The sequence below is a fragment of the Lithobates pipiens genome, unplaced genomic scaffold, assembly GCF_037356315.1.
Source record: "Lithobates pipiens isolate NorthernLeopardFrog02 unplaced genomic scaffold, aLitPip1_a1.2 Scaffold_30, whole genome shotgun sequence".
Classification (NCBI taxonomy): domain Eukaryota; kingdom Metazoa; phylum Chordata; class Amphibia; order Anura; family Ranidae; genus Lithobates; species Lithobates pipiens.
Genome location: NW_027507791.1, coordinates 54,183,080 through 54,205,356, shown reverse-complemented (window position 1 = coordinate 54,205,356; position 22,277 = coordinate 54,183,080). Strand labels below are relative to the sequence as shown.

The 22,277-nt window shown below is 42.9% G+C and overlaps 1 protein-coding gene across 2 annotated transcripts in view; it reads left to right on the top strand.

Annotated features, from left to right (window-relative positions):
• Nucleotides 1–22,277, top strand: part of ARNT (aryl hydrocarbon receptor nuclear translocator) — a 117,722-nt gene that overhangs the window by 33,751 nt on the left and 61,694 nt on the right. The window contains exons 3-5 of one of the 2 annotated variants that reach the window (XM_077464238.1): nucleotides 1,026–1,073; nucleotides 7,952–7,996; nucleotides 20,638–20,682. In XM_077464238.1, coding sequence (XP_077320364.1) covers nucleotides 1,026–1,073; nucleotides 7,952–7,996; nucleotides 20,638–20,682 — 138 coding nt within the window. The remainder of the gene's footprint in view (nucleotides 1–1,025; nucleotides 1,074–7,951; nucleotides 7,997–20,637; nucleotides 20,683–22,277) is intronic. The other variant, XM_077464239.1, reaches the window with a different exon arrangement.

Here is a 22,277-nt window from a genome sequence, read left to right as displayed (position 1 = left end):
GAGGAAAGTAAATACTTACGTACCTTCTTACAGGAGACTCTTTTTACTGCTAGGATGCAGATAGCACAAATGTGGCTTAGGCCGGATCCTCCTACGTTCCAGCAGTGGAGGGGGGCCGTTAACCGCACCCTGCCTTTCAAAAAAATTATATACTCCAACAGAGGGTGCCCGCTAAAATTCAACAAAATATGGGATAGGTGGTTGGAGAGCGCAGACAGCTGCGAGGACTAGCCCTTTGGGATCACTCTGGATGATGGGATCGTTACCTCTTCCCTGGGTATACCTGGGCGATTTATTTACTGTATCTATGTGTGTGCTGCTGATGGACATGGTACTGTGTATATTGCGATTCTATTATGCTGTGTCAGATATGGAATATATCCTTATTTTTCTGTTATTTGGTGCCTGTTGCACCGTTTTTGGTTTGACTACTCCTATGTAATCTTTTTTTTGCATATGTTCAATAAACCTTTTCTTGGTTAAAAAAAAAAAAGTGCCCAGTGGTCAAGTGGTTAAAACAAAAAAAAAATCTGATTTTTATTTTATTTTTATTAAATATTTTATTTTATTTTTTTTTATTTTATTTTTCCCTCCTCATCAGATTTGTAAATCCAAGTAGAGATGTGGACAAATAGATTTTTTTTCATTGCCAGGCATGTCTGGGGAAAAAAATGCAATTTTTGTGCCTTGGCACCCGTGTGAGTTGGCAGTAAATATGTAGGTTGCAACCATAGAATGTAACTTTGTTAGGCCCATGGGCTCATCTATTACCAGCTTCCTCACATCTATGTGAATGAGGCCTCAGGGACGCTCTAGGGCTCGTTTTTTGTTTATTTATTCCAGTGGCCATGACGGCTGGGATTTGTTGGGCCCGTGCGCTGAGATTGCTGCAAACAGCAGCTTATGACAGTCATATGTTGTAGATCCCGGGAGGGTGTGATGATGCAGATGGTCTCAGAGATTTTGCTGAACAGTAGTTTTCATTTTACGTATTTCTCATTGTGAATTTTAATTGTTCTCCGCAGGTTGGATTTTGATGATGATGACGATGATTCTGGCAATAAATTTCTCAGGTAGTCTTCTCTCCTTTTTTTTTTTTATATATTTAAAGTAATTGTGATTGCTTCCTGTTTATTTGTTGGCCATCTTAAGACTTCCTTCCTGTATTAATAGGCCGCAATTGCAGTTCTTAAGAACTTGGCATCTGCAAAAATCACCATGGAGGACAAAGCGGGGGGTTGGGGGGGGGGTTGGTGGGTTAAAGGGTAACTCCACTTTAGTGGGAAAAAAAGTAGCAAATAAAAAATGTATATAACACTATCATATACAATTCCTACACAAGTCATATTGTAGTTAAATGTTATTAAACGTTCTCTTTGTTTGCCATCTGTGATTTTCTGTAAAATTTTAGGGTTGTCCCAATACCGAAGCATTTGCGTGAGTACTTGAACTCGCACAAATGCTCCCGATTAATCTGATACCTGGGAGAGGCGGCGTTGCTGCGTGCCACCCGGAAATCAGAGGGTGAAGTGGAGAGTGAGTCCTCCAGCAGTGTAAGGTGGCAGGGGTGCAGCCGCATGCGCCATCAGGAGTGGTGACCGGAGCAGTCGCATTCGGTAGCGGAAGTGATGTTCCGTGTCGCCATCAGCGGTTTAACATCCTGACTCCCATCTTGGTACACACAGCACTTGGCCGCAGAAAGCCAGCAGCGGTCTCTTGTTACACCCAGCCCATATAGTTCGGGCTGGGTGTAACAAGATGTCCGCCGCTGCTTACTGTGGCTGAGTGCAGGGTGTACCAAGATGGGCTTCGCAGGCAGCATAGCATTGCAAAATAAATCCTTTCCTCTCATCTCGTGTCCTTTATTGCTGCATTTCAGTGCCTGCCCATAAGTGCCACCTATCAGTGCCAGCCACCAGTGCCACCTCTCAGTGCCCATAAGTGCCACCTGTCAGTGCCACCTATCAGTGCCCATAAGTGCCACCTATCAATGACAGCCACCAGTCAGTGCCACCTATCAGTGCCCATAAGTGCCATCAGTGGCAGCCACCAGTCAGTACCCATAAGTGCCACCTATCAGTGCCAGCCATCAGTCAGTGCCACCTATCAGAGCCCATCATTCAGTGCTACCATATCATAGACCTCAATAGTCTGTATTGTGCTTTGAAAGCTGTCAGATGACATAAACAATAAAAAGTATTGGTAATTCTTATCGGCGAGTACTTAAAAAAAATTATGGTACTTGTACTCGGCCTTTAAAAAGTGGTATCAGGACAACCCTAGTAAAATTCAATGTAATATGGCTGCCTGGAGGCGTTCTGTACACAGATGGTGTACAAACCCCCCCCCAATATAAGACATTTTATTTCTCAGAAGTTTGCACTAAGATGCCGGTCAAATTTTGGGCATCCTCTGCAACAAAAATATCATTTTTGGTGAGATACTCCCAAAGGGAAATTACACTTAAAGGGATGCAGACCCTCCCACTTTCCTTGGTGCAGCAGCTGAAAGTGCAGAACCCTGCAAGTGCAGCAGCTAATTGATAATTAGAAAATCACTCCTGTTAAGCCCCATACACACTATCAGACTTTCTGCTGATCTTTGTCTTCAGATTTACCAAAACCATATAATATGAGGTCAAACCTGAGGAGTTTCAATTTGTATGCAATCAGGCAGGCACTTGCACTACATGGTTTGGGTAAATCTGAAGACAAAAATCAACAGAAAATCTGATCGTGTGTATGGGGCTTTAGAGTCACTTGGCACATGGACACCGATAACCCAACAGCTATTTCTTCAGAATAATGCCCTGTACACACAGTCGGAAATTCCGATCGGACCTTTTCCATCGGATTATATTGTCAGAAAATCCGATCGTGTGTGGGCTCTATTTTTTCCGTTGGAATTTCCGACGAAAAAAGTGCAATAGAGCCCACACACGGTCAGATTTTCCTGACAATAAAATCCGATCGGACCTTTTCCGTCGGAATTTCCAACGGAAAATGTCCGATCGGATTTTATTGTCAGGAAAATCTGACCGTGTGTGGGCTCTATTGCACTTTTTCCGTCGGAAATTCCAACGGAAAAAATTTGAGAGCAGGATCTCAAATTTTCCGTCAACAAGATCCGATCGGACTTTTTCCGATCGTTTTGTAGAGAATTCCGATCGGACAAAGTGCCACGCATGCTCAGATCAAATTAGGAGACCAAAGCTATTGGCTACTAGCCGCAACGTAGTCCCGTCGTAACGAACGAACGCCACCTAGTTCCGAACGATCGGATTTTCTGACAACTTTGTCTGACCGTGTGTATGCAACACAAGTTTAGGACAAAATCAGTCGGAAAAATATCCAACGGATTTTTTTGTGTGTACAAGGCATAAGAATGTTTTTGTTTTGTTTTTCTCAACAAAAGTGGAGTTCCTCTTTAAGTTTAGAGGAGGGGAGGTTGGGACTTTGAATGAGGTGTGCGTGGTGGAACCAAACTGAATCATATGGGTATAAACAAGTAATGTTTATAATTGGCATAACATAAAACAATATAGCATGCATGGAACCATAAAAAGTTCAATGCGTAGTAAAAAAATATAACAATATGACACAATAAATGAAATTCTATATATAATTCCCCCATGTAAAAGATGAACAATGTCACAAAATGGAATGTAAGACGTGCTAGAACCATCTAAATTCTTAGTGTATGGTAGATGCATCAGAAATAGTCTCAACGCGTTTCATAGCTACTCATCAGGAGCAGAATGCATCAAAGTTCTGAAAAAGGGAATATAGAAAACCAATGATCTAATGTGACTAACAAACACAGGGAAGTTAAAAATAAATGGAAAAGTAAGTAGCCTTGCTGAAAAATACTCATGTATGGACTGATAAAAAGGGACTGTGTGATTCCACATGCCAGGGATCGGCCAATTGTGTCTCGCCCGGGAGATGAGGAAGGGGACATACAGGAAAAAACGGGAGGAAGCTCCTAGTTCCCCATGGAATATTCTAGGTGAAAGGTCATCGTATCTTGGTAAGGGGTACTTCTAGGGGGAGTTCCTCTTTAAACACTCACCTGCTGCTTGCAGGTGGCGCTTCCTTGCTAGCCGAATGAGCGTGATGTCACTGTTTTTCTGGTGACCTGCAATTTGCCGCTTTTACGCCAGTAATGGAGCGATGCTTTCCTTGCTTAGCCAGTGAAAGCGAGACTCCTATATATCGGTGATCATGTTACTGGTGAATTCTCGCCGGTGACAGGACTGTAATGCCGCACACACGCGATCGGATTTTCCGGCGGGAAATGTTGGATGTGAGCTTGTTGGCGGTAAGTCCGACCGTGTGTACGCTCCATCGGACAGTTGTTGTCGGACTTTCCGCCAACAAATGTTGGATGGCAGGTTCTCAAATTATCCCCTAACAGATGTTTGTTGACTGACTTTGTGCACAAGTCCGTCGGACAAAAGTCCAAAGTACAAACACACAGGCTCGGAAGCAGAAGCGGTCGGTCTTGTAAACTAACGCTTGTAAGGGAGAATTAACATTCGCGACGCGGCAAATTATGAAATCTCCAAATGCGGCGCACAATCCTCTTTAACCTCTTAACGATCAGCCGCCGCAGTTCTACTACAGCAACATGGCTCGGCTGCGTGAATCGCCGTCATGTTACGTCGCTTCCAGATTTGGTCACTAGGGGCGCCCGCGCGCCACTTGCTCGCCCACGGAGCCAATGCGAGTGCCTGACGTTTGCGATCACCGCCGGGCTCCCGCGATCGCTCAGGCACACCGAAAAATGGGATCTGTGTGTGTAAGCACAGTTTCCGGTTCTCTGAGGAGAGAAGAGACAGATCGTCTGTTCATATGTACAGACGATCTATCTCTTCCCCTACACCGTCCCCTCCCCCTTCAGTTAGAACACACAGTCAGGGAACACAATTAACCCCTTGATCGGCCCCCAGTGTTAAGCCCTGCTAGTTATATTTTTACAGTAATCAGTGCATTTTTATAGTACTGATCACCAATGGTCCCAAAAATGTGTCAGAACTGTCCGACGTATCCGCCATAATGTTGCAGTCCCAATAAAAATTGCAGCTTGTCGCCATTACTAGTAAAAAAATAAATAAATTTATACTAAAAATGCATAAAACTATCCCCTTTGCGCAAACCAATCCATATACACCTATTGGGATTTTTTTTTTTTTTTTTTTACCAAAAAAATGTAGAAGAATACATATTGGTCTAAACTGAGGAGAAAATTAGTTTTTTATATATATATATATATATATATATATATATATATATATATATATATATATATATATATATATATATATATATATATATATATATATATATATATATAAATTTTTTTTTTTTTTTTTTAGGGAATATTTATTATAGCAAAAAGTTAAAAAAAATTACGTTTTTTTTTCCTTCAAAATGTTTTTGTTTATGGCGCAAAAAATAAAAACCACAGAGGTAATCAAATACCACCAAAAGAAAGCTCTGTTAAAAAAAAAAAAAAAAAAAGTATAATGTTTCAGAGTTCTAAGTACCGTATTTTTCGGACTATAAGGCGCACCGGATTATAAGGCGCACTAGCAAAGATGGGCTGATAAAATGGGATATTTCCATATATAAGGCGCACCGGACTATAAGGCGCACTGGATTATAAGGCGCATTTAATGAAACAAAACTCTGATGCGGTACTGTAAGTCAAATTTTATTCAACTCTTTAGCAATAACCATAAAATGGTCTATAACAATAACTCTTAACACTGTTCAGTTAAATACAAAACCAGACACTCACTTTTTCACTTTATTCTTCAATAACTCTTAACACTGTTCAGTTACCGGTGAATACCGTACAAAACCAGACACTCACTTTTTCACTTTATTCTTCTCCCGCAAATCCATCAAATTCTTCATCTTCAGTGTCTGAGTTTAACAATTGGGCGATTGCGGCATCAAGCACGCCCGTATCCCTCTCATCATTCTCATCAGTATCCGAGTCAGTCTCGTTGCTGTCATCGGTATCGGTACTTAGCTGTTCAGTGATAATTCCGGACTTCTTGAAAGCTCGGATTACACTGGTGACTGATACCTTCGCCCAGGCATCCACGATCCACTGGCAGATAGTGGCGTAACTCGCCCGGCGTTGCCTCCCTGTGTTGGTGAATGTGTGTTCGCCTTCTGTCATCCAATGCTCCCACGCAGCTCGCAATTTAACTTTAAATGACCTGTTGACACCTATATCTAGTGGCTGCAGTTCTTTGGTTAATCCACCCGGAATGATGGCAAGCACCGAATTAGTTTTCTTCACTTGGGCTTTGACAGTATCTGTCAGATGGGCGCGCATGGAGTCACAGATCAATAGGGATGGAGATTCGTGGAAAAAGCCACCCGGTCTCTTGACGTAAACCTCTCTCAGCCACTCACTCATCTTCTCCTCGTCCATCCAGCCCTTCGGGTTAGCCTTGATGATGATGCCAACCGGAAACTTTTCTTTTGGCAGAGTCTTCCTCTTGAAAATTACCATGGGTGGTAGTTTCTGGCCATTAGCCTGGCAACCGAGAACTACAGTGAAGGATGACTTCTCGTTTCCTGTAGTGCGTATAGATACCGTACTGGTCCCTGTTCTCTCGACAGTACGGTTTACAGGGATATCAAAGGTAAGGGGTACCTCGTCCATGTTGGTGATGTGCTCTGGTCGGATTTTCTGTTCATTGATCTTGTTCTTGCAGTAGGTATGGAAAATGGCCAGCTTTTCTTCGTAATCCTTTGGCAGTTGCTGTGACATAGTGGTTCTTGTGCGGATAGAGAGATTCCGCCTTTTCATGAAACGGAAGCACCAAGAGGGACCTCCTCGAAAGTTGTTGATCTCCATGTCGCGTGCGATCGCTGTTGCTTTGAGTCGAATAGAGACAGTAGAGACACTTCTAACTGCGGTTCTCTGTTCAATAACCCACTGTTCAATTTTGTCCTCCAACTGTGGCCATCTTGCTTTGTTTCCTCGGAAACTCAGTTTGGTCTTCTTTACCTGGCGCAGGGCATCTTCTTGCTTCCTCCACTTCCGTACCATTGATTCATTAATGTTGAATTCTCTCGCAGCTACTCTATTTCCATGCTCTACTGCATGACTGATAGCCTTCAGTTTGAAATCCGCATCATAAGCATGTCTCTTAACAGGAGCCATTTTTGGGGCAGCGTGTATACCGTAGAAAATTAACGAATGAATGCGCACACCTCCTGACTAAGATGGCCATAATGCCCAATCCAAGCAGTGCAGCTTCCTAGCTTTGGTAATCCCACGAAGCTGCACTGCTTGGATTGGGCATTACGGCCATCTTAGTCAGGAGGTGTGCGCATTCATTCGTTAATTTTCTACGGTATACCCGCTGCCCCAAAAATGGCTCCTGTTAAGAGACATGCTTACGAAGCGGATTTCAAACTCATCGCTATCAGTCACGCAGTAGAACAACCTGAGAGAGGTTTACGGTACGTCGGTTTACGGTAAGAGACCGGGTGGCTTTTTCCACGAATCTCCATCCCTATTGATCTGTGACTCCATGCGCGCCCATCTGACAGATACTGTCAAAGCCCAAGTGAAGAAAACGAATTCGGTGCTTGCCATCATTCCGGGTGCATTAACCAAAGAACTCCAGCGATGTCAACAGGTCATATATAAGGCGCACCGCATTATAAGGCGCACGGTCGATTTTGTGAGAAAATTTAGGCTTTTAAGTGCGCCTTATAGTCCGAAAAATACGGTAGTTTTCTAGCAAAAAGTATTTTCTTTTCTTTTTTTCCCCCTATAGACAGGCTATTTTTTTAGGATCTTTTATATTTCTTACGGCAAATAAAATGTATATTTCTGATTTAGGACTGGCGCCGAAGGAGCGCTCAAATAAATGCCAGTCTGCTATGTCTAATTAACTCGTATATCTTGTGAATTCCAGGTGTGATGATGACCAGCTTCCCAATGACAAGGAGAGGTTTGCAAGGTAAGCTGTGTCTGTTTACAACCTTATCCTGCAGGTAGATGTCATTTGTGTGACGTCCTGCTAGCATCAGATAGCGGAGTGTGGGCGAGGGCAGGAACCCTCCTGCTTCAATAATTGTCTTTTAATTGAGTTTAGTTAATGCGTTTCCTCATCTACTTCTGTATCTAATGTGCTCTACATAAAACAGCTGCAGTGTACAACAGATGCAAAGCATAACGCAGGGCTGCCGCCATGTTTTAGAATACAGGAGGCAATTTTAAGGGACACACAGTCTGTTTTACCTTTTCTAGTTATACAATTAAGTATTAGTAGCCTACTCCTTTCCTGCCTGGCCCTGCATCCCTTTAAGAAGTTTTGGGGGGCAGGAAAGATCGGCAGATCACGTGGCCACTGTAATTGGCTGTCACAGTGGACACATGATACATATACCTGAAACTACAGGCCTATCAGTCTGACATGGATAGTATGTAAACTCTTGGAGGGGATGATAAGGGACCATATCTGAGTATTTGCTGATGAAAACCGTATCATTAGTAGTGATCAGCATGGGTTTACGAAAGCAGCCTTTCTCAACCTTTGAACCCTTGAAATAGTTCTCCGTTCTCGGGGGAACCCCTGCTAAAAATTCTACAACTCATGATACAATAGTGTGATGGTGAGTGGGAAGAATGGTCCTTACACTTGTGGTCATTGGGAAGAATTACCCCCTTACAGATGGTTAAAAAGATCAATGGTGTCAGTGGGAACCTATCTGAGAGGCAGAAATTGCCAATGCTGAAGGAACCCCTAGCATCCTCCCAGAGGAACCCTAGAGTTGCACGAAACCCTGTCTGAGAATCACTGAGGAAAGGGTCGTTCCTGCCAGACCAATCTGTAAGGCCCTATTCACACTTGTGCGATTTGTCCTGCAACTTGGGACTGCAAAGTCGCATGACAAGTCGTTCCCCGTGTTTTCCAAGGAGTACCATTCATATCTGTGTGACTTCAAGTCTCTGCGACTTCAAAGTAGTCCTTGCACTACTCTGGTCTGACTTTGATGCGATTTGAGGTCCATAGACCTCATGTTTACATACCCGGTTTCCCCCGAAAATAAGACCTAGCGTGATTGTCTGCCATATAAGCCCTACTCCCCAAAAAAGCCCTACCTGGTTTCTCTGAAAATAAGCCCTACCCTGAAAATAAGACCTACAATGACTTTAACTAGGGCTTATTTGGGGGGGTAGGGCTTATATTGCAGCCATCACCGACAATCACACTAGGTCTTATTTTCGGGGAAACAGGGTAGACATTGCTTAACCGCTTCAGCCCCGGAAGATTTTACCCCCTTCCTGACCAGAGAGCACTTTTTGTGATGCGCCACTGCATCCCTTTAACTGACAATTGCGCAGTTGTGCGACATTGCACCCAAACAGAATTGATGTCCATTTTTTCCCCACAAATAGAGCTTTCTTTTGGTGGTATTTGATCACCTCTGCGTTTTTTTATTTTTTGCGCTATAAACAAAAAACATTTTGAAAAAAAAAGCAATATTTGTAAATTTTTGCTATAATAAATATCCCTAAAACAAATTATATAAAAATAAATATTTTTTTCCAGTTTAGGCCGATACGTATTCTTCTACATATTTTTGGTTATAAAAAAAAAATCGCAATAAGCGTATATTGATTGCTTTGTGCAAACATTATGGCGTCTAAAAAATAGGGGATAGTTTTATGGCATTTTTATTATAATTTTTTTTTTTTACTAGTAATGACGGCGATCTGCGATTTTTATTGGGACTGTGACATTATGGTGGACACATCGGACACTTTTGACACTATTTTGGGACCATTGTAATTTATACAGCGATCAGTACTATAAATAGCCACTGCAGTATTAGATTGTAAGCTCTTCTCTATTGGATTGTAAGCTCTTCTGAGCAGGGCCCTCTTAATCCTTTTGTATTTTATTGTATTATAATTGTATTTTCTCCCTTTTATATTGTAAAGTGCTTCGTAAACTGTTGGCGCTATATAAATCAAAAAAAGAGCGACAGATTTGAAAAAAAAAAAAACAATATTTTTTACTTTTTGCTATAATAAATATCCCTCAAAAATATATATTAAAAAACAGTTTTATTCCTCAGTTTAGGCCGATATGTGTTCGATCGCAATAAGCGTATATTGATTGGTTTGCGCAAAAGTTATAGCGTCTACAAAATAGGGGATAGTTTTATGGCATTTTTATTTTACATTCTTTTTTTAATTAGTAATGGCGGCGATCTGCGATCTTTTTTTTTTTTTATTATTATTATTATTCAAATTTTTTTTTTATTGGGACTGTGACATTATGGCGGACACATCGAACACTTTTCACACTATTTTGGGACCATTGTCATTTATGCAGCGATCAGCGCTATAAAAATGCACTGATTACTGTGTAAATGACACTGGCAGTGAAGGGGTTAACCACTAGGGGTCGATGAAGGGGTTAAGTGTGTCCTAGGGAGTGATTCTAACTGGGGGAGGGGGTGGGCTTCAAGTCACATGGCTGATGACAGGGAGCGGTGATCTGTGTCATGACACAAGCCAGAATGGGGGAAAGCCTTGTTTACATAGGCACTTCCCCGTTCTGAGGCTCCGCGGCACGATCGCAGGGATGCCCGCCGGTCCCGCGTGCCTGCTATCCCCGGCTCTTAAAGGGGACTTACAGGTACGCCCATTTTCCCACCGCTGCCATTGTGCCAATGTATATTAGTGTTCAGCGGTCGGCAAGTGGTTAAAGTCGCGGCAAAATATCACTGCAAAATTACGAGACTTTCAGGTCACACAAGTGTGAAAGGGGCCTTAACATTTTCTTGGAGGGAGTGATCTGCCATCTAGACAGGGGGAGATCTGTGGATGTGGTGTGTTTGGATTTTGCAAAAGCATTTGATGCAGTTCCCCATAAACGCTTAATCTACAATCTGAGGTCTGTAGGCATGGACCATAGGGTTTGGTCTTGGACAGTGACAGTATAACCTACAAGTTAAAGGGATATTAATCACACACTTTAATTTACGTTGTCTCTTTTATTTCTGTATATGGATGATGGCACTGTATTTATTTTAATAAAAAATAAAATAAAATCATCTAAGTACCTTTTTCCCAATCAATATACAGCTGTCACATGACCCAGCTCTCCCCCAGCCTGTCTGCAGAGAAACAGTGACAGGAGGAGCTTCTAGTCCTCTTCTGTTCAATATAAAAAAAAACAGCCTTTGGAATACAGAGTAAAAATAACAAATTAATATGAATATACTGCTTTAAAACATCATACAAATATATAATTGAAATTAAATCTTTCTTCTTTTTTTTTTTTTTGGCATTGACATGGTGTGGGGCGGATTTCTGCCAGTCACAGGCTGTGTGTCTCATGTACCCCCAGCCTGTGTCTTAGGATAAGAGGGAGGTGAAGCTTCCATCAATCAAGATGTAATATCCTGTCGCCATTGTGTTTAGCTGGTTAGGGGGCATGGAAGAGGAGGGAGGGAGTGGGCTGTCATTTACCACTGTGTATACGCCCACATGTGTGACTCTCTATAGTCACATGGGCTGCTTCAGATGTGATGGGGAGGAAATGCTCAGCATAGAACTCACTGAAAACTGAAAATGTGTACTAGCTGCGAAATGCAAAAACCTACATTGCAGTGGAGACATGGACAGAAGGGGGCGATAGAGAGCAGCACGATCAAACCAGTTTTTTTTTCGGAATACAGAAAACTAATCTCACAGTGATTAGGGTTGTAACGATACCAGTTTTTTAAGACTGAGTACAAGTACCAATCCTTTTTTTTTTTTTCCAAGTACTCGCTGATACCGATACTTTTTTTTAATGTCGTGACAGTAACACTAATATCCAGAACTGATGATGCGTGGACTGTCAGTAGTTTTTAATGTTTTTTTTAAATTATTTTAATATTTATACAATGTTTTCTTTTTTTGGGGGGGGGGGGGGGAGTAGATGGTGTCAGTGTGTTTTTTTTATTTTATTTTTACAATTGAAACTTTTTAAATATGTATTTATTACAATTCTTTATTTTTAATTTTTATTTTATTATCAGCCCTGCTGGGGGTGGCTTTGGTGAGCTATCAGGGGTCTTAAAGAGGAAGTAAACCCTGATGGGTTTACTTCCTCTTTGTCTTACTGCAAAGGTAAAACATAATGGGCTACTATGCATCGCATAGTAGTCCATTATGTGTCACTTACCTGACACAGGAGCCAGCGAAGTCACCGCTGTAGTCCAGAGCGTCCATCTTCTTCTGGGTGTCGCTGCTCCGGCCACTCACAGAGCCAGAGCAGCGATGACGTCACTCATGCGTATGGGGGCCGCCACTAACGGCATTTCGCCGTTAGCAGTGGCATGCTGCTAACGGCGATAGACAGGTGTCACTGTCTTTTACTAAATATCTCCTAAACCATGTAGGTTTAGGAGATATTTCTTGGACCTACAGGTAAGCCTTAATCTAGGCTTACCTGTAGGTCAAAGTGGTTTGTAAGGGTTTACAACCACTTTAACAGGCCCCTGACATCTCCCTTTTGAGACAGAGCAAGGGACTAAGGACAGAGATTCCTCAGTCCCTTTCTCTGCAGCCTCAGCTGCACTGAAGATGAATGGACAGAGACAGCGGCTCCTCTCCATTCATAAACTGAAGCATCATAAACATAGTTTGCGATGCTCAGTTATGAATGGATAGTCAGTGAATGTTCATTCGGAAAAGGAAGGAGTCGGTAAATTACGTATTTACGAGCTCCTTCCCCTGCTCTCCATCATCGAGGACAGGAGGGACTGGAGGAGGACGCAGGGGACAGTCGGGGAAGATCGGTGCGGGCGGTGGGGGAGTTACAATCACCGATCTCCCTGTATAAATTTCAATAAAGCAGCTGAAAACTGCGGGGAGGGAGAGGAGGAGAAGCGGCTGTCAGCTGCTTTATTGTACTCTATACAGGGAGATCGGTGATTGTAACTCCCCCACCGCCGCACTGATCACTCTTGACTGCCCAGGTATCGGATCATGCATCGGAGCATTTGCCCGAGTACAAGTACTCGGGCAAATGCTTGGTATCGGCACCTATACTAGTATCGGTATCGCTGCAACCCTAATAGTGATGACTATGAACAGCATGTAATACACCATTTATTGAGAGTTTTTTTATGAGGTGGGTTTAGTGATACTTTAAATACTCCCTCTATCCCTCAATGGACTCCAAGAAAAAGATTTTATATTGTAAAAAAATCCTATTCTCTTTCATAACAAAGGGAACCATCTGTATTGATAACATTGGTGTTTTGTGAAGATGTTTCCCCACCATTCCTGTTCCCCTAATGCCGCGTACACACGACCGGACTTTTCGATGCACTAGGTCCGACAGTCTTCCCGACGGACTTCCGGCGGAGTTCCAACGGACTTTCCGAACTAACGGACTTGGCTACACACAATCACACCAAAGTCCGACGGATTCGAACGTGATTACGTACGACCGGACTAGAATAAGGAAGTTCATGGCCAGTAGCCAATAGCTGCCCTAGAGTTGGTTTTCGTCCGTCGGACTAGCATACAGACGAACAAATTTTTAGACTGGACTCGAGTCCATCGGAAAGATTTGAAACATGTTCTAAATCTAAAGTCCGTCTGATTTTTAGACAGCAAAGGTCCGATGAAGCCCACACACGATCGAATTGTCTGGCGGATTCGTTCCGTCTGACCTAGTCCGTCAAAGTCCGGTTGTGTGTACACGGCATAATAAGTTTTTCCTTCTGTAGAGCATTTGCTCAGGATTGAGTATAATCTTGTCCGGGGTTGTAAATCTGTACTGTATTTAGTAGTTCTGTCCAAGAATATTTTTACATTAAAAAGGGTCTGTTGACTCCTCGTCTGAGTTAATGTTGCATAATATCCTGTGCTTGGGTAATCCAGATGCCTTTTGAGAATGCTGTTTTTGTTATTTTCCATTATGAAAAGTATTTGTTACTAATTAAATTGCAGCATCTGTATCTGCTAAAATGTCAAGAGCAAACAAAGACTGAGAAATGATCTCTCTTGTTGGTATGCTGTAGGCTATTGGCCTTTTAGCAACACAAAAAAAGGTCAGCCCACCCAAACGGAACTTTTAGCTGGGGGTTGATGCTGGTGGCTTAAAGCGGGATTCCGCTCTTTTTTTCTTTTTTTCTTACCTGTCTCACTGGTGGGCGAGTGCTACCTTCGATTGGCATCCACGTCCGGCGTTTATTTGACCCCCGGCACGACGAATCTTTTCCTCAGGATGACTTATAAAAACCTGCTCTGGCGTTTTCCATTTTAACTGTGGGCGTCTGAAGCCCACAGGCATTTACTTCCTGGTATATGATGACGTCTGGCTCCCAGCATGCTCCGCTCCATCTTGCACATGCTCAGTGAGAGCAGTGACAAGGAAAGAAAAACTTTCATTGTCCCCCATGGATTCTTGGGAAATTTCCCAGGGACCATTGCGAGGACGATAGCCACGCCTACTCCCACGGGAGGACAACCCGGAAGTCAGCTGAAACATTTGAAATAAAAGGTAAGTAAATAATATTTTTTTTTTCCAGGGTTCGTTTAGGTAAGTATGCTATCTGTTGATTTTAATAACATGAACTTTCATTTTTAGGTACCAAACCACTTTAAAGTAGAACTCCATCCTGAAATCAAACAGATCACCTTGTACAGTAAGACCCCTTTCACACCAGGGCGTTTTGCAGGCGCTATAGCGCTAGAAATAGCGCCTGCAATCCGCCCTAAAAAAGCCCATTATGGCCCATTAAATCAGAACACTTTTTATACATATATCTTAAAACTGGACTTCTTCCACACACCCTTAGCCCCTGTACACACGGTCGGAAATTCTGAAAATGTCCAATCGGACCGCGTTGTCGGATAATCCGACTGTGTGTGGGCTCCATCTGACTTTTTCTGTCGGAATGTCCGACCAACAAAGTTTGAGAGCTGGATATAAAATTTTCCCACAACATGTCCGATCGTTTGTAGAGAATTCCGATCGGACAAAGTGCCACGCATGCTCAGATCTAATTACGAGACCAAAGCTATTGGCTACTGGCCTGAACGTAGTGCCATCGTAACAAACGAACGTCATCGCGTTCCGAACGATCAGTTTTTCTGACAACTTTGTCCGACGGTGTGTATGCAACACCCAGTTTCGGACAAAATCCGTCGGAAAAAATCTGACGGATTTTGTGGTCGGAATGTCCGACCGTGTGTACAAGGGCTTATACATATGTGAGATACGTCTACGTGATCCACTTTATATGCTGAAGGATTTCTGAGTCTGTGCAGTCTTGTCTGGCGGGTGCGCCTGAATCGTAGCCAGGCCATGGCTGCTAGTTCTGCCCTTCCATCTTCCAAAATGCTGCTTTTAAAGTATAAAGTTGGAGCCAAAAGGCGGGGTTTCAGTTTGCTAGGACTGTGATATTCACATCTGTATTGGGGTAGCAGATCTTAGCATGCATGCATGGTGCTTAAAGCCCAAGTCTTATAAAAAAAAAAAATAATAATAATAAAAAAAAATAATATACTAATAATTCAATGGGTCCCTTGTGCTGCTAGCTCATACGTTCTTTGAAATGTATTTATTATTTATTTCAGGTACTTATATAGCACCATCAATTTACGCAGCACTTTAAATATACATTGTACATTCACATCAGTCCCTGCCCACGGAGCTTACAACCTAAGGTCCTTACAAGGAGCTTACAACCTAAGGTCCCTACAAGGAGCTTACAACCTAAGGTCCCTAACACACATTCATACATACTAGGGCCAATTTAGGATCTGCTTTACCTACGAGCATGTCTTGGGAGGAAACCGGAGTACTCGGAGGAAACCCACACAGGCACAGGGAGAACATGCAAACTCCAGGCAGATGGTGTCGTGGTCTTCCTTCTATGACCTCACCCCCCCCCCCCACCCTTTTAATCATCTGGTGCAACTGGGGTTAATGGAGTTCCGAGAGCTGTGACAGCCTTGCCTGCCCTTTCTGCCCACCTCCACCATTCATAAAACCTTTAGTATAGCGAATATGAATGAAGGAGGTGGGCCTCTCAACTATCTGCTGGTCCTTCATTCATAGATTGTGTTTCATTCATAGAAGATATAGTATGGCTTCCTATGAATGGAGGAGGAGGCTGTGCATAGTTGGGTACACATACCAGGAGATTAAGGCGGCTGCGCTAACTGTTCATTGAATGAAAGGCACTCTATGAATAAGGGAGGTGGACCTTTTTAATCATCTGCTTGTCCTCCATTCATAGATCTTGTTACATTTGGAGTGGAAAGGACGGGTATAGTCGGGCACCTTTTGATGGGTGCCAGTTACAGTTTCCACAGTTCTGAGGCTGGGGTAGGGGGGGGTCAGAAGAGGAAGAAGTCAGCAGCACAATGAATACATTGAAATAGTAAATCATGCCCCCTTTTGTGCTGATTTTTATTTTTTTTTCTATCTAACTAAAGTTAGGCTTTAAAAGATTGTGCTATGATGTTTGTGGTGCATTATTACCATGTTTAATCATAGAAGCCATTGGAAAAATCTTCAGTTTTGGGAATGTTTAATGAAATCTAGATATTTGTGCTACTAAAATACAGACATGGATCTGGGTTATCCTCTAGAACAGGAGTCTCCAAACTTTCCAAACAAGGGGCCAGTTCACTGTCCTTCAGACTTTAAACGACGGTAAAGTGGTGCTAAAAATAGCGGCGCTTTACCGCCAACGCCCCCCAATGCGAAAGTGCTTTTAGAGTTAACAATATCTTGGGTGTGGTGTTCAGTTGCAGGGTGCCTGTGGTCAGTAGGAGGAGGAATATTGCCCCATCGTTGATGTCACTGGGAAGAACATTGCCCCATCGGTGTCAGTGAAAGAACTAGTGCCCCATCGTTGGTGTCAGTGAGAGAAATAGTTCCCCATCGTTGGTGTCAATGAGAGGAATAGTTCCCCATCGTTGGTGTTAGTGAGAGGAATAGTTCCCCATCGTTGGTCAGTGGAAGGAATAGTGCCTCATCTGTGTCAGTGGGAGAAATAGTGCCCCATCGTGGGTGTCAGTGGGAGAAATAGTACCCCATCATTGGTGTCAGTGGGAGGAACTTTGCCCCATCGTTTGTGTCAGTGGGAGGAATTTTGCCCCATCATTGGTGTCAGTGGGAGGAATTTTGCCCCATCGTTGGTGCCAGTGGGAGGAATTTTGCCCCATCGTTGGTGCCAGTGGGAGGAATTTTGCCCCATCGTTGGTGCCAGTGGGAGGAATTTTGCCCCATCGTTGGTGTCAGTGGGAGGAATTTTGCCCCATCATTGGTGTCAGTGGGAGGAATTTTGCCCCATCGTTGGTGTCAGTGGGAGGAATTTTGCCCCATCATTGGTGTCAGTGGGAGGAATTTTGCCCCATCGTTGGTGTCAGTGCCTCAAGCACCAGTTAAAGGCTAAAAATTGGGCTGCAACTGGCCCTCAGGCCACAGTTTGGAGACCACTGCTCTAGAAGGAGATTCTGGAGAGTACCCCTTCTTTTCGGCATCTCTCATGAGAAATGTCGGTACTTAAGAAGCCTTTTAGAGCCACCAGTTGGCTTCAAACCTGCCTTGGAAGTTTAAATGTACAATCTTAATTTTAAAGAGATTCTATCACCGGACTATTAATTTCAACAAATATCTGGGGGAGGGGGGTATTTTTGAACTTGTCTTAAAAGGAGGGAGGGATAGTGGTGGTATAATGCATACATTTGCCTGTTAAGGTTATCCTTTTTTTCCTGGCCATGGAATATTCAGTATTAAGTCACATTCACCTGGATTTATCCAATCCACTTCTTAAGTTCTAATGAGTGTCTGGAAAATACCCCAGTATTTATATTCTTACGTGTGTGTAGTACCGACACCTTGATTCAATTACCATTTATTGCCTGGACGAAGTGTGAACATTGTGGAACCACCCTGTTATAGTTACATAATCCAAATATTAGTGTCAGGAAGGCTTCGTAGGTGTTAATCCTTTTGATTTACTTGGCTGCAGGTGTCAATTGTTAAATTGCCGGGGTGGAGATGTTAAAATGTCATTACCTGTGAAAGACAGATAATGATGATGACGAAGGCCCCACCCCTGTTTAATAGTTCCAGTCTAAATTAGATGGACTCTTTCACCTTCCTGTGAACCAGTTGTCCTTGCTTTCCAAATTTGTGTGATTTATGGTCTTTTGATGACAGCAAGGTCCCCTTTTTCGGAAAGAGAGGACATCTGGTTTTCAAGAAATGTGCAAGAGGGCATCTACATCAAACTGAAGCAACCATCATTGGGGACCTTCGTCATAATCTCTCTTCCACATATAATGCCGTTTTCATAACTCTATCTTGATATTTTGACAGTTCACCTCTTCAGTCATGTAAATGGAAGGAATAACATCTATGAGGCCTTCCTGACACCAAGGGTGGCATACTGTAGCTAGAAAAGGGTGGTTCCACTATATATACATACATCTCCTGTTGATGTCTTGGAAAATAACGTCTGCCTTTCCATGGCAATTTGATCAAGGTGATGGTACTACTCAAGTGGATATAAGCACTGGAGTATATTCCTGACACTCATTAGAACTGAAGAAGGGGCATGGATAAGCTACTAAACGTCTTTAGCATTACAGAACAAGGTAAGTGAATGTGACCTACTACTAGATATGCAAAAACTTGTCCATCTGTAGATCAATGCACATATTCGACAGCACACCATGGATCTTCAAGTGTTGTCCCAAGCTTTTATTGCAGAAAGATCACACCACAAAAAAAAACAATGTTTCGGAGCCACGCTGGACCCCTTTGGCAGATACATAGTTAGTTACATAGTAAGGTTGAGTGTCTGCAATTGTCCTTATCCCGGTACATTGCACACTCACATCAGTCCCTACCCTCAAGGAGCCCACAATCCAATCCCCATTCATATACTAGGGCCAATTTTGGACAGAAGCCAATTAACCTACCTGCATGTCTTTGGAGTGTGGGAGGAAACCGGAGTACCCGGAGGAAACCCACGCAGCCACAGGGAGAACATGCAAACTCCAGGCAGGTAGTGTCGTGGTTGAGAATCGAACCAGCAACGCTTTTTACTGCTAGGTGAGAGTGCTAACCACTACACCACTGTGCCGCCCGTAGGTGATGGCATCCTTATCACATGCCTGGCTAAGGGATCCTGCAAGGCTCCAAAACGTTGCACTTGTTTTTTGGTGATGTGATCTTTCTGCAATAAAAGCTTGGGACAACACATCCATGGTGTGCTGGCAAATATGTGCATTGATTGGTGATGTATCCAGCTGGTAATCGATGCAGCACCCGCCACTGATCAGGCCTGTTTCAGGAAAGTGTGCGATGGGAATACTGTGTAGACAAGACTTTATCTGTAGATCAGCCTTTCTCAACCTTTTCAACACAGAGGAACCCTTGAAATAGTTCTCCGGTCTCGAGGAACCCCTGCCAAAAATTAGAAACTCACAACTCATGATACATTAATGTGATGGTCAGTGGGAAGAATGGTCTTTACACTTGTGGTGGCAAAGCATAACGCAGGGCTGCCGCCATATTTTAGAATACAGGAGGCAATTTTAAGGGACACACAGTCTGTTTTACCTTTTCTAGTTATACAATTAAGTATTAGTAGCTTACTCCTTTCCTGCCTGGCCCTGCATCCCTTTAAGAAGTTTTGGGGGGCAGGAAAAATCGGCAGATCACGCGACCACTGTAATTGGCTGCCACAGTGGACACATGATACGTATACGTGGAAACTACAGGCCTATCAGTCTGACATGGATAGTATGTAAACTCTTGGAGGGGATGATAAGGTACCATATCTGAGTATTTGCTGATGAAAAGCGTATCATTAGTAGTGATCAGCATGGGTTTACGAAAGCAGCCTTTCTCAACCTTTGAACCCTTGAAATAGTTCTCCGGTCTCGGGGAACCCCTGCTAAAAATGAGAAATCTACAACTCGTGATACATTAGTGTGATGGTGAGTGGGAAGAATGGTCCTTACACTTGTGGTCATTGGGAAGAATTGCCTCCTTACAGAGAGCTAAAAATATCAATGGTGTCAGTGGGAACTTATCTGAGAGGCAGAAATTGCTCAATGCTGAAGGAACCCCTAGCAACCTCTGGAGGAACCCTAGAGTTCCACGGAACCCTGGTTGAGAATAACTGCTGTAGATGGTATGTTCCTTAGCACACGGGTTACATGACCTGAAGCCAACATATTGGGTTTCACGTCACACATTGGCTTTATGTTGTGTATGGCAAGATCAGAGTCTTCATCCACCGTCATTGAAGGGTGCCGTTATCTGTGTACTACCAACAGGGCTGGAGATTACATGCCCCTTGACATGAGTGCTACATCAACACCTTCCTAATGACTGCTTGTGGTTATTAAGTGGATCTAACTCAACAGATTAGGTGCTTTTTAATTTTTATGGATAATGTATACTAATCCTGTTAATGATCACATACAGTAAATATTAAAAGTTATATATAAAAAAGGAACACGTTCCTCTTTAATGAATTACCAGTACATTGAGGTAATCCAGCACAACGTTGCAGATGTCCTCTCAGCTGAGCTGGTTGGTTTTGTTTCCAGGTCAGACGATGAGCAGAGTTCAGCGGATAAGGAAAGACTTGCAAGGTAGGAGCGGGAGCATTGCAAGCAGCGCTGGTTCATGTTTCCAGTTGCCTCGGCTTCCATCTTTCTTTCTGTCCTGCCCTTTATCACAGCGCCTGTATGTGAAACCGAGCAGCTTAATACACTAAACAGCATGTATGGTGCGAATGAACTCTGCTATAACTTCTTACTGATAATATATATTTTTTAATCTCTCTGTAAGTAACCACAGCTTAGATTAATCGTACAGAGCTACTGCGGTCGTTTATCGTCCAAAAACCTACCTGCTGAAGGTGGCCACTTTGTGTGAGATAAGTTAAACTGTGCATTGCCCATGCAGTTTCGTGTCAAACACCTTACTGCTGAATTGGAGTAAAGTGAAGTACTTTTAGCTATGGGGGAGCACTTGCTTCCTTTTTCTCCCACTATACAGCATTTGGTGTCTGAACAGCCAATAGTCAGGCTCACGCACTTGGGAGCAAGCCTTTAGCCTTCTGAAAGATCTCACCACATCTAGTTTGAGTTTAAACAAGACTTTGGGGGTTATTTACTAAAGGAAAATCCACTTTGCACTGCAAGTGCACTTGGAAGTAAAGTCGCTGTAGATCCGAGGGGGACATGCAAGGAAAATAAAAAAACAGCATTTTAGCTTGCACGTGATTGGATGATAAAATCAGCAGAGCTTCCACTCATTTCAGATCTACCCCTTAGATCAGCCTTTCTCAACCTTTTCAACACAGAGGAACCCTTGAAATAGTTCTCCGGCCTCAAGGAACCCCTGCTAAAAATTAGAAATACATATACCTGGAAACTACAGGCCTGTCAGTCTGACATCGATAGTATGTAAACTCTTGGAGGGGATGATAAGGGACCAGATCCGAGTATTTGCTGATGAAAAGCGTATCATTAGTAGTGATCAGCATGGGTTTACGAAAGCAGCCTTTCTCAACCTTTGAACCCTTGAAATAGTTCTCCGGTCTTGGGGAACCCCTGCTAAAAATCAGAAATCTACAACTCATAATACATTAGTGTGATGGTCAGTGGGAAGAATGATCCTTACACTTGTGGTCATTGGGAAGAATTACCTTCTTACAGATAACTAAAAAGATCAATGGTGTCAGTGGGAACTTATCTGAGAGGCAGAAATGGCCCAATGCTGAAGGAACCCCTAGCAACCTCTGGAGGAACCCTAGAGTTCCACGGAACCCTGGTTGAGAATCACTGCCTTAGATTTAGAGTGACTGCACTTCCAAGTGCACTTGCATTGCAACGTGGATTTGCCTTTCATAAATAACCCCCTATGTCTCACTGCTCCATTCAGGTAGTATAGCAACGAGCAAGGGAATGGGTAGTGGGCGATCTCCTTTTTTTGTCTTTTTTTTTTATTTATTTTTTCGTTTGAAAGTTTTTGGTTGTAATTTTTTGTAGTATACGTCACAAACAAGACCTGCAAAAGAAAATGCAGACATAATACATGGGTTGCAAAGGCATGCAATACAAAGCATATATAGTGAGGTTGCATTGGAGTTAATTTATTAAAACTAGAGTGCGAAATCTGGTGCAGCTGTGCATGGTAGCCAATCGGGTTCTAAATTGAGCTTGTTCAAATAAGCTTTGAC